The sequence below is a fragment of the Dipodomys spectabilis genome, unplaced genomic scaffold, assembly GCF_019054845.1.
Source record: "Dipodomys spectabilis isolate Male_0828 unplaced genomic scaffold, ASM1905484v1 ptg000317l, whole genome shotgun sequence".
NCBI lineage: Eukaryota > Metazoa > Chordata > Mammalia > Rodentia > Heteromyidae > Dipodomys > Dipodomys spectabilis.
The window spans coordinates 720,239-733,060 of NW_024870994.1; the positions used below are offsets into that span (position 1 = coordinate 720,239).

The 12,822-nt window shown below is 46.1% G+C and overlaps 2 protein-coding genes across 7 annotated transcripts in view; one reads left to right on the forward strand and one right to left on the reverse strand.

Moving 5' to 3' along the window:
- Positions 1-1,927: 1,927 nt before the first annotated feature.
- LOC122127902 (collagen alpha-1(I) chain-like) lies at positions 1,928-2,875 on the reverse strand. Its single transcript, XM_042702197.1, has one exon. It carries the CDS (start codon positions 2,873-2,875, stop codon positions 1,928-1,930), a length of 948 nt encoding a protein of 315 aa, XP_042558131.1.
- Ncoa3 (nuclear receptor coactivator 3) overlaps positions 1,999-12,822 on the forward strand; it is a 96,497-nt gene continuing 85,673 nt past the window's right edge. For all 6 annotated transcript variants that reach the window (XM_042702172.1, XM_042702175.1, XM_042702174.1 and 3 more), the window contains exon 1: positions 1,999-2,093. The gene's annotated coding sequence lies outside the window, so the exon portion shown is untranslated. The remainder of the gene's footprint in view (positions 2,094-12,822) is intronic.

Consider the following 12,822-nt stretch of genomic DNA (forward strand, 5'->3'; position numbering starts at 1 on the left):
CCTTTGTAAAAGGCACAACAGAAGCCCCGGTACCTATGCTGTTGTGAATAAAAGATGTAAAGAATTTGAAAAATGGCCTAGAAAGTACAAGGTTTCTATGATTTCTGGCTAGTATCATATTTTAAAAATTTCTTTCAGCCAGGCGCTGGTGGCTAATATCTGTCATCCTAGCTACTCAGGAGGCTGAGATCTGAGGATTTCGGTTCAAAGCCAGCTGGGGCATGAAAGTCCGTGACTCTTTTTTTTGGGGGGGGGAGGGTCCAATCATGGGGCCTGAACTCTGGGCCTGGGCACTGTCCCTCAGCTCTTCAGCTCAAGGCTAGCACTCTACCACTTGAGCCACAGACGTCACTTCTGGCTTTTTTCTTTTTGCATATGTGGTGCTGAGGAATCAAACCCAGGGCCTCAGGCATGCAAGGCAAGCACTCTACCACTGAGCCATCTTCCCATCCCAGTCCTGACGCTTATCTCCAGTTAACCACCAGAAAACCAGAAGTGATGCTGTGTTTAAAGTGGTAGAGTAATAGCCTTGAGCTGAGCTGAAGAGCTGAGGGACAGCACCCAGGCCCAGAGTTCAGGCCCCCTGACTGACCCCCACCCCTAAAAAAATTCTTTCAGTCTTTTTTTTTTTTTTTGCCAGTCCTGGGGCTTGAACTCACGGCTTGGGCATTGTCCCTGAGCTTCTTTTGCTCAAGGCTAGCACTCTATCACTTGAGCCATGGCATCACTTCTGACATTCTCTGTATTTGTGGTACTAAGGAATTGAACCCAGGGCTTCATGCATGCTAGGCAAGCACTCTACCACTACCAGCTACATTACCAGCCCCCAGATTCTTTTATTTTACTCACACAGAAGGCTTTGCCTGCTGGTTCAATATTATTATCTAATATACTCCACTTAAAATTTACTCCTTGAGTTCCTCCTACTCATCCTAGCTCTACCTAAGAGGCTGAGATCTGAAGGTCAAGGTTCTGAGCCAGCCAGGACAGACAAATCCCAGAGACTTATACCTAATTAACTAGTAAAAAAAAAAAAATCAGAAGTGGAGGTGTGGCTCAAGTTGTAGAGTGCTACCAGGAACAAAAAGGAGAGTGAACAAGAGGCCTTGAGTTAAAGCGCCACCCCCCCTCTTCCCCCTACACACCTGAATCCAACTAACCAAAGGAAAAAACGGGGACAAAAAAGGAAAAAAAATATATCCTCAACCAGACCTCCGTATTTCACTTGGTTTTCACCTCTTCTGTGCGCTGCTATTTCTGAGTCCAGGCTAGTTGCTGGGAGAAGTCTCACTTCCTGGGTTGGTCTGGTTATTTTTTGTCACGGCTGGACTTGGGTTAGCTATTTTTATGTATTTATTTATTTTTGGCCAGCGCACAGCAGAGGTGGCGGAGGTAGCGATGTGCTTTCCGCATTGCATCACATCAGCAGACATGTAATGACAGTTTGACCCACGAAGAGGGGGGTGACACCAAGTCGATCGCTCACTCGACTCGGTTCACGTCGCGTCTGCCAGCTCTCTCCCTGGTAAAGCATGCGATTCCCGGCAGCACATCATAAACACCGGGAGAAACCTGAATATTCCATGGCCGGGTAACCTTCCACCCGCTGACTTAGTGCCTCGTGAAGAGCCTCGGGGCTCCTCCGAAGACTCGGGGCGATCTTGGTCCCTGAAAGGAGGCAGGTTTGGAGGGTCCGTCCCGGGCGTACAATAAATGCTCCCTTAGATATTTCTAGATGGAGGCGAGCACGGGCGGAGACGGCACCCCGCCTCTGCGGGCCTGCCCGGGGCCGCGGATGCCCGGGGGCGAGGCGGGTCCCGCGTGGCCACGCCCTCGGCCTCGGCTGCCAGTGGGGCGGGGGCGCTGAGACCCAGGGCCAGCCGCGCACGGGCCCCTGGGACCGGTAGTGCTGGGCGTGGCCCGAGGACTACAAATCCCAGCGGTCCCCGCGCCTCGCCTCTGGCGGCTGCCGCCTCAGCCCCCTCACAGCGCCGGCGGCGGCCGCGGCGTAGTCAGCGGCGGCGGTGGCGGCTGCGGGCAGAGCGGCGAGTTTCCGATTTAAAGCTGAGCTGCGAGGAAAATGGCGGCTGGCGGTGAGTGGAGATAAAGGAGGAGGCGGCGGCGACGGCGAGCGAGGGGTGGGGTGCAAGGCGAGACGGCGGGGAGAGGGCGCGGCGCCCGGGCTGCCCGCCGCGAGCGGCGGCGGCGGCGGCTCCCGCGAGGCGCTGAGGGGCGCGCCGGGAGGGCGGGCGGCGCCGGGATGGAGTTTGGGGTGTCGGGGCCACCGCTTCTCTTCCGTCCCCGGGCAGCCCGCGGGCGGGGAGAGGAGCCCAGGCGGGGCGGCGGCGGGCTTGGGGGCTCGAGCCGAGTCCCGGATAGCAGGGGTTGCCCGGGAGTTCGGGGTGCCCCGGGGCCCCCACCTCCCCCTGCGGCCCCCGAAGTTGTGTCTCCCCCGGCCGCGCTCGGCCCCGGGGTTACCCGGAAGGGCATGGGCGTGCGGCGGAGCCCCCCGCCCGGCCTCGGGGACCCCCGCCCGGCCTCGGGGCCGCGCTGGCACCAGGCTGGCGTTTGTGGCTTTCTTCCCTCCCGCACTGGGGCATTTAACCAACAAACAGCCCGGACCCGGGTTTCCTGCAGGATTCGCGTGTCGGGTCCCGGAGGCGCTGGGCAGTTCGTCTTGTCGGTGAAAAGGGGGTCGATTGGTCGGGGAGCCCACGGGTCTGGAAGTTTCGGGGTGCCCCGTTCCCACCACCACCGGCGCTTCTCTTCCTCCGTCCGGTCGCCCGTCTACCGCCAGTAGATCGGATCCAGAGGCGCCCGCCGGCGGGGACCGCAGCCCCGGGGTCCGTGCGGGGCGCGGGCAGCTCGAGGGCATCTGGGGCCGGAAAGTTCAGCCAGAGAGCAGTTCGCGGGGCGGAGCCCGGCGAACCCTCCCGAGCCCCGGGTTCACGGGTGCAGCGCTGGGAAGGGGGACGCGCTTCTCCCCGAGACGAAACTTCTTTTTTTTCTCTTTCCTCCTCCCTCCCCCCCCCCCCCCATGCAAAGAGTTCCTTTTAGTAGTTTCAGAGCAGCGCTTCAAAGGCAACCTGTTTTTGTGATTAAGGGTGAAGAAACCGGGAAGGCGAGGGGCGAGCTGTGTCGCTCCCGCGTGGAGAGGAGTGGAGAGAGCGAGCCGAGTGGAGCGGTAGTGAGTTAGTAGCGTTATTCCGTCTCCCTCATCTTGCTCTAGCTGCCGCGTAGCGGCAGGTTGTTTGAGAGATGATGGAAAATCATAGATCCTCAGTGACTGCTGTTTGCACGAAAATGTTCGTGGAAACCGGTATGTTCGGGAACCGTCCTTCTCCACCTCCCCCCCCCCCCCCCCTTAAAATCTATTCTTATACCTGTACTGGGCTTGAACTCAGAGCCTGCGTGCCGTCCTTTTTCTTTTTCCGCTCAAGGCTGCTACTCTACCACCTGAGCCATATATCTCCACTTCTGGCTCTTCGGTGATTAGAGACCACAGTCTCATGGACTTTCTTAACCAGGCTGAAGGATCCTCAGATTTCAGCCTCCTGAGTAGCTAGATTACAGGCATGAGCCACTGGCGATTGGTGAACTGTTTGTTCCTTAAGACATGATTCTTCCGTATTGGATGCCCAATTGAAAAGGTATAAAAGCACTCAAAAATGAATCCACACCCTCCAGTTTCCCCATTGGGGCGATGACGGTTAGTATCTTGTAGAGTATCTCCGACTTTCATTCTAATTGTTTTAATATTTTCTTTGGAAACACACCCCTGTTGGGAGAGAAAATGGACAAAAAAAGGGGAGGAGATGTGGTGGAAATACCGTTGGGTTGGTTTTTTTTTTTTTCTGTCTTAAAAAAAGAATACTGATACTCTTAGAAAGACCCTTTGGAACTTAGCTGCGATTTTTGGTTTAGGCACTAACACTCGTGAAGAAATAACTATTACCAGGCTTCAGGGAGAAGAGCCCTGCGGGGTTCATTGCATGCATGTAAGATGAAGCCTCTGTTTGTAAAACGTAAAATGATATTGAACACCATAGCTCCTGTCACTAGAGGATGCTTTGGGTTTTAAATGTAAATACACAGTAATCTAAATTGCCAGTGATCCTAAATTGCAGGGTATGTTAGATATTGGTAGAAATGACTTAATTGTCCAATCACCACTAAAAAAGAAAGCGTCAAATGCCAGCTATGGGCGTGTAGTAGATGGGATTTGTGGACTGAGTGCAGGCTGCGTGTTTCTACCGCAGTTGTAGGAAATGTTTCTATCAGAAAATCTCCTTTAACTACAGAGGCTTTGAAAATACAACATTCATCATCATAAACAAGATTTACAAAGTAAGTTTTAGAATTTTTAGAAACTAGACAGGAAGAGTCTCGATTTGTAGCTCAGGCTGGCCTTGATTGAACTGGAGATCTTAGGTCAGCCTCCCAAGTGCTGGGATTATGGGTGTGGTGGCTAGAATGGTTTAAAAAATTTACTTAAAACAGATCACTAAACCACTTCAGTAGCATTGCTGTTAGACTATTAGGGATTAGAGATATTTTTCTGTCTGAATATATTTTGAGTGCTGGGGGTTGAATCTAACTAATATGGGCTGTACACTTGAGTCCCCCACACCTCCAGTTTCACTGTATTTTGAAAGTAGTTTGTGCATTTCCCTTTGTGTGAAAATTTTATTGTGCCCCTCCCCCCCTAAGTAAAGGAGCGTACATATTGTATTGGACCCCAGACCCTGGGAAATGTATTAAAAAATGTTCTTGGAATGACTGCTTACTAATGCCTTGGGGGGGGGAGGGTGGCGGTGCTGGGATCTAACTAAGGGTCTCATGCATGACAAGCAAGCATTTTAATCACTGAGCTATATAAATGTAAGTCAGCTAAAATCTTGTTGACTAGTACTTTGAGAAAGCCTCACTATGTCAGGGCCATCACTCTAAAGAAAAATAATTTATTTAATAATTCTTAAAAAAGATTTAGGTTTTATATATATTACCTGTGTAAGTCTAGAATAGTTCCTTTTAAGCCCAAAACTACCATACTTTTGGGAATTTTCTAATATTTTGTAGCCTGGACACTAGGGATAAAAAGCCCACGATTGCCCTGTTCCTAAATTGATTATTACATAAATGGCTTTAGGGTTTCTTTTTTCTTTTTTCTTTTTTTAGGCTGTATAATTTCAAATCTTGGCCAGAGGATGTAGAATACTTTTTGATTTTTTTTTTTGCTGTCAGTTCTGGGGCTTGAATTCAGGGCCTGCACACTGTCCCTGAGCTTCTTTTGCTCAAGGCTAGCACTGTACCACTTGAGCCACAGCACCACTTCTGGCTTTTCTTCTGTTTATGTTGTACTGAGGAATCGAACCCAGGCAGGGCTTTATGAATGCTTGGCAAGCACTCTACCCCTAAGCCACATTCCCAGCCCCATGAAAACTTTTAATTTGTTGCAAATTTAAGATAAGTATGGCCTCTAGTAGCTACTTGCCTATGTAGCAAATTTGCCACAATTTAATACAGTTACTGTCAGTGCTTTTCTGCTACTAGAAAAACTAGTTGTCTATCATGATTTAAAAAAATATTCTAGTTTCTCATACATTGAACTGAACTAGAGATTAGTCATACCAGTTTGGTTTGAATTTACTGTACTGAATGGTATAGTCTTTTTCTTGCACCCCACCCCCCATTATTGAGTAGCTAAAGCTCTAGAAGCAGAAAGTTAGCACTGAACTTTCATATTAGCTTTTTTCTTCTTTTTCATAGTTGTGTAAATTGAAAGGAAAAGGCTGACTGTACATTTAGATTCCAGGGATAGTTTGGGGACTAAGTGTTACAGTAAAATGTTGGCATTGTCTCATTTTTATGAGCGTTTTTTGATTGGGGAGGGAATTACAAAATAGATTTAAGGAGGGAGGAGTGGCTCTTGGAGTTAGGCACATCCACTAGTTTTTTGTTTTTGTTGTTGTTGTTGGTTGTGGGGCTTGAACTTTGGGCGTGGGCGCTGTCCCTCAGCTCTTTAGCTCAAGTCTAGTGCCCTACCACTTGAGCCACAGTGCTATTTCTGGTTTTCTGGTGGTTAATTGGAGATAAGAGTCTCACAAACTTTTCCTGCCTGGGCTGAATTTGAACTATGATCCTCAGATCTCACCCTCCTGAGTAGCTAGGATTACAGGCCTGAGCCACCAGCGCCGGGCTTCATCCACCAGTTAATTTGTTAGGTAAATAAATTTGGTTCATAGTTTTTGAGAGGTTTCTATGAGATTATTTTAAGTTATCCACAGCTTAACCTTCCAGACGTAGCATATGCCACTCAAATTGACTTGAGTTTAAATGCTTTTCCAACCTTTTTTTTTTCCACTTTTTTTTTTGTCTTTTCTTTTTTGATACTGGGGATCCAATCCAGGATGTTGCACTTGCTAGGCAAACGCTTTGCTACATCCCTGCCTTTTCCAACCTTCTTGTAGAAAGTTGTCAAATGAACAGGAAAGTGGTTGGGATACACACAGCATGACTAGAACAGAAGACCTGGAGAGATTAGGAGGCCAGCCAGTTTAGTCACTAACGAGATAACCTTAGACTACATACTGTCAGTTCCCAATTTTGTCAGGGTTAATCTTGTTTGGTGGATATTGCTGTCTAGGTGAATTTATAGTGGGGACAGTAATAAAAGTTTATTTAACTATCTATGTAGTAAACTTTGTGGCCTGGAGGACAGGAAGGGAGTTGGATCTGACTGGCAAACAGGTTTTGCTTGTGTGTGCATGTGTGTGTCCGCACCTGGGCACGTGTGTGTGTGTGTGTGTGTGTGTGTGTGTGTGTGTGTGTGTGTGTGTGTGTGTGTGTGTTTTGGTCCTAGGGCTTGAACTCAGGTCCTGGGTGCTTTCCTCTAGCTTGTTTTCTTTTTCTTTTTTTTCCCCAGTCCTAGGGCTTGAACTCAGGACCTGAACTTCTTTTGCTTAAGGTCAGCACTCTACCACTTGAACCACAGGGCCACTTCTGGCTTTTTCTGTTTATGTGTTACTGAGGTATGGAATCCAGGAAGCACTCTACTACTAAGCCACATTCCCAGCCTTCCCTGAACTTTCTTGTTGAAGGGAAAACTCTTATCATTTGAGCCATAGCTCCATTTCTGGCTCTTTGGTGGTTAATTGGAGAAAAAGAGTCTCACAGACTTTTCTTGCTGGGGGTGGCTTTGAACCATGGCCCTCAGATTGAGCCTCCTGAGTAGCTAGTATTGTAAGCATGAACCCCAAGTCCTGAGCAGGTTTTGCTTATTTAAAAAGAATTTTCTGAGAGCAAATGGACCAGTGTCTTTTCTGGTTGGCTCCCTCCCATTTCCTGGCCTGTTTTTATTTTTTGGTTAAGAACATCTCTGCTGTGTCATGCTTTTTTCTTCTCCATTAATTAAAAAAAATTGATCTATTTAAGATAGGGCTTTTTTTTGTTTCCTGTTCTATAGAGATAATTTTGTTGATAAAATTTTTGTCTACTTTTTTTGTCTATTCTGTGAATTTTGTTTGGTAACTTCCTTGGTTAGAGCTGTTAGTGAAGGTTATAAAAACTCACGTTCTAATTAGAATTCTAAATTTAACTCTTTATTACCCACATGATGGTGAGAATGGAGTATTGGCCTGGGTACTACAGAGTAATGGATAATCTGCTCCCTGGGGCTTTGCTTTTGGTAGCTATGGCAGCTGAATTGGAGTGCTGGATGGCTAGATGGAGGAGGACTGCAGAAGTCAGCGTAATCCTCAATTAGGATAAGCCTTATGGTTAATTGAATGTTGAGTGTGTAGTTTAAATCCCATTATAATAAACTCCAGGGGACTAGTTAAATTATTTTATTGTATTGGATTATTAGGCTTTATTAAATTTATTTAAAATAGGTGTTTTTGTTCCAAGTGTTAGAAGTTTTGGAAAGTTTCTATTACAGAATTTGAGGCTGGGAATGTTAGTGGTAGAGTGCTTACCTAGCATGTATAAAGCCCTGGGTTTGATTCCTCAGTACCACATAGAAAAAGCCAGAAGTGGACCTCTGGCTCAAGTGTAGAGTGTTATGTTTGAGCAAAAGAAGCTCAGGAACAGTGTGCAAGCCCTGAGTTCAAGTCCCAGAACTTAGGGCCTCATGCTTCCTAAGCTAGTACTCTGTTATTTGAGCCACACTTTCAGCCTGAACCTTACCATTTTTAATGCTTTTGCCAAAATTCAAGAACCTGTGTGAAGTAGGCAGATAATTTATTCCCTCTTGGGTCTTGAGTAGCTTCATTGGCTTATCTCAACAACCTACCTAATAAGTTCATTAATTATCACATGTGAGAGGAAGAGAGGGAATCTTCAAACCCTCAGGTAACTTAATGCTTAAAATTTCCTGGCAGCTTCTTTTTTTTGGGTGAGGGGGGCAGGGGTCCTGTTATGGGGCCTGAACTCTGGGCCTGGGCACTGTCCCTCAGCTCTTCAGCTCAAGGCTAGCGCTCTACCACTTGAGCCACAGCGCCACTTTCGGCTTTTTTCTTTTTGCTTATGTGGTGCTGAGAAATCGAACCCAGGGCCTCACGCATGCAAGGCAAGCGCTCTACCACTGAGCCACCTTCCCAGCTTGGCAGCTTCTTAATATGCATTTTAGTATAAAATTTTCATTTCATTTTGTGTAAATTACCTGTAGGTAATTTAGTAATAATAGCTCTTTTCAGTTCAATGTACAGGTCAATTCAGTGGCACAGTTTTTTAAAGAAAAGTAATGGTAAAAAAAAAAAAAAGTAATGGTAATAGTTTATTTTTTAGAAAGATTTTATTTACACTTATGGAAAAATCAGTATTTTTTGCAATTAAGTTTCCTTTGTGATTAATGTTTTTGATTGGTATTTATCAAACTTCAGGCATTTAAATACCATCTTTATATCTAAGGCTTGCCATTTTTTAGTTTGTTCAGAGAATTTTGATTGGGTGCAGCAAGACATTTTTGAAGTCATTCTTTTAAATAGATGTTCCATGAAGGAGGGAAAAACTGAAAGAGGGAATTTCAAAGCAGCCCAAGCAGTGTTTTGAAAGTTCGGTCTTAAGAATGACTGCCTGGTAGGCAGGAAGCCTGCAGTTGTATTGTGGTATTGTTCTCTCTTGCATTTGAGAACTAAAGTACAAAAGAGGAGAAAGAAAGCTCGAGGAAAGAAAAGAAAGGGGTTAACAATGAAAAGGGGAGAACGTTTAGAGTAAATATTCGTAGCTCTTCTGCTTAAGTAAATCTAAGGCCAAATTATTTTAACTTTGAGAGCAGATGTTTATCATAATCTAAATGTTCTTAACTGATGTTTTTGTTGAAAAGTTAATTGCTATTGGATAGAGCAGCACGATCATCTACTCAGTTTCAAAACAACTTAAAATTTACTTATGAAAAATTTTAAATATTTTTTTCCCATTTGGTACTTGATGAAAATAATTTGTTAGTTACTTTGAAAAGAATTCTTAGCAGTGAAGAATTTAGAACACTGTGTAAGCACGGATTGTTAAGTTTGTGTAGATCCATCTTGCCAGGGGAATTTTTAAATTTATAAAATAAAGGAGTGTACTTTAAGTTCTTCAGGTTTTCTTTTCTTTTTTTGTCTGTTTTGGGGCTTGAACTCTGGCCTACGTGCTGTCGCTCAGCTCTTCAGCTCTAGGCTAGCGCTCTCTCTACCACTTGAGCCACAGCTCCACTTCCAGTTTTCTGGTGGCTTATTGGCGATAAGAGTCTCATGGACTTTCCTGCCGTTGCTGGCTTTGAACCATGATCCTCAGATCTCAGCCTCCTGAGTAGCTAGGATTACAGATGTGAGCTACTGGTGCTCAGTGAATGATTTATTTTTTAAAGTTTTTTTTTTTTGTATGTGTGTGTGTGTGTTTGGTATTGAGGATTGAACACAGTGCCTCTTTGTTAAGCAAGTGCTCTACCATTTGAACCATGCCTCCAGTGCCATTTTGCATTGGTTATTTTTTTTTTTTTGGGGGTCTGGTCATGGGGCCTGAACTCTGGGCTTGGGCACTGTCCCTCAGCTCTTCAGCTCAAGGCTAGCGCTCTACCACTTGAGCCACAGCGCCACTTCCGGCTTTTTTCTTTTTTGCTTATGTGGTGCTAAAGAATCAAACCTAGGGTCTCATGCATGCAAGGCAAGCGCTCTACCACTGAGCCACCTTCCCAGCCCTGCATTGGTTATTTTTGAGGTAGAGTCTTGCTTTATTATTCCCAGGGCAGGCATGAGCTGTGATTCTCATACCTGTGTGTCCCTGTGTGACTGAGGATGACAGGCTCATGCCACTGTAGGGGCTCCCTTGCCCATATCCACCTCCCAGGTAGCTAGGATTATAGACTTGAGTTACCATGCCCAGCTTATATTTCAGTTTTGTTGTACATGAGATTAAATCTGCTAGGCAAACTATAGTTGAGCTTGATCTTACCTTTTGTTTTTGGAGACAGCTATGTTGCTGTATTGACCAGGCTTGCTTAGACTAGTGTTGAACTACCAGTCTTCCTGCTTTGACTTCCTTAGTACTGGAATTACTTGACTATACCATTGTGGCTGGCTTTCTATTACAATTTTATTGATCAAACATCAAGTGAACTAAAGCTCTTTACATTTGATAATGATGTGAAGTCAGATGCAGAATTTAGTGGTGATTCATTGTTAACATTTGAGGAACAAGATGATTTTAAATTGTTGCCTTCACCATTGCATATTCTGTAAGCAGGTTAGATTTGTGCAAGTGAGCAAGAAAAGAGCATTTTCAGGTCCTCCCTCTGGTGTAAAAATAGTGATATTCTGTCTACTCTCAGTAAAGCTGTCACCAGTGAAATGGATTCTTTTTTATTTTTTATTCATTTTTTGCCAGTCCTGGGGTTTAATCTCAGTGCCTGGGCACTGTCCCTGAGCTTCTTTTTTTTGGGTCCGGTTGTGGGGCCTGACCTCTGGACCTGGGCGCTGTCCCTCAGCTCTTCAGCTCAAGGCTAGCGCTCTACCACTTGAGCCACAGCGCCACTTTCGGCTTTTTTTTTTTTGCTTATGTGGTGCTGAGGAATCGAACCCAGGGCCTCATGCATTGCAAGGCAAGCACTCTACCACTGAGCCACCTTCCCAGCCCCCTGAGCTTCTTTTGATCAAGGCTTAGCACTCTACCTACCACTTGAGTCACAGTGCTACTTCCAGCTTTTTCTGTGTATGTGGTACTGAGGAATCAAACCTAGGACTTCATGCATGTTAGGCAAACATTCTACCAATAAGCTACATTGCCAGCCCCTGAAATGGATTATTGAATTTTAAGTCATCCTGTAGAGTAGCTGTATTAGTTTGATTTTTGTTTGCACATTGAAATTTGACAAATCTTGAAAATATTTTAATTACCCAATATTCAAGGATGACCTAGTATTCTCTTCACCAGTTATTTTTTCCCCCTAGACACCTTCTGCTATAAGTTTATCTCTTAACTTTTTTACTTGACTGATTTGTGATTTTTTTATTTTTATATTTTTGGGGCTGGTCCTAAAGCTTGAACTCAGGGTGTGTGGGTACTATTACTGAGCCTCCTTGTGCTCAAGGTTAGTGCTCTACCACTTGAACCATGGCACCACTTCTGGCTTTTTCTGAGTAGTTTATTGGAGATAAGAGTCTCATGGACTTTTTTCTGCCCAGGCAGGCTGGCTTTAAACCATCCTCAGCTCTCAGCCTCCTGAGTAGCTAGGATTACAGGCATGAGCCACCAGCGCTTGGTGAAATGTATCTTGCTTTCTTCTTTTCTTCTTCCTCCCTCCTCCCCCCTTTTTCTTGGTGCTAGGACTGGGACTTGAGTTCAGGGCCCTGAGATCTCACTTGCTTTTTCACTCAGGGCTGATCTCTGATACATCTCCAATTCAGAGGTTTCCTTCCTTCCTTCCTTCCTTCCTTCCTTCCTTCCTTCCTTCCTCCCCACCCTCCCTCCCTCCCTCCCTCCCTCCCTCCCTCCCTCCCTCCCTCCCTCCCTCCCTCCCTCCTTTTTTTGGGTCCGGTCGTGGGGCCTGAACTCTGGGCCTGGGCATTATCCCTCAGCTCTTTACCTCAAGGCTAGCGCTCTACCACTTGAGCCACAGTGCCACTTCCGGCTTTTTTCTTTTTTGCTTATGTGGTGCTGAGGAATTGAACCCAGGGCCTCTTGCATGCAAGGCAAGCACTCTACCACTGAGCCACCTTCCCAGCCCCCCTTCCTTCCTTCCTTCCTTCCTTCCTTCCTTCCTTCCTTCCTTCCTTCCTTCCTTCCTTCCTTCCTTCCTTCCTTCCTTCCCTCCCTCCCTCCCTCCCTCCCTCCCTCTTTTCTCTCTCTCTTTCTTTCCCTCCCTCCCTCCCTTTCTCTCTCTCTCTTTCTCTTCTTTTCTCCCTCCCTCTCTCTCTCTTTCTTTCTTGGTCTGGGCCTGAGCACTGTCCCTGTGCTCTACAGCTCAAGGCGAGCGCTCTACCACTTGAACCACAGCGCCACTTCCAATTTTCTGGTGGTTTTTGGAGATAAGAGTCTTACAGACTTTCCTGCCTAGGCTGACTTTGAACCTTGATCCTCAGATCTCAGCTTCCTGAGTAGCTAGGATTACAGCTGTGAGCCACTAGCACCTGGCTCAGAGGTATGTTTCTTATAGGAAACATATGGTTGGATTGTGTGTGTATGTGTGCACGCACAAATGTGCGTGAGTGCATGTGTGTGCACGCATGTGTGCACACTCATGTGCATGCTTGTGCACATGTGCATTTGTGCTCTGGTACTGGGGCTTGGACTCAAGTCATGATCATAGCCACTTCTTTCTTACTCAAGGCTAGTACTCTACCA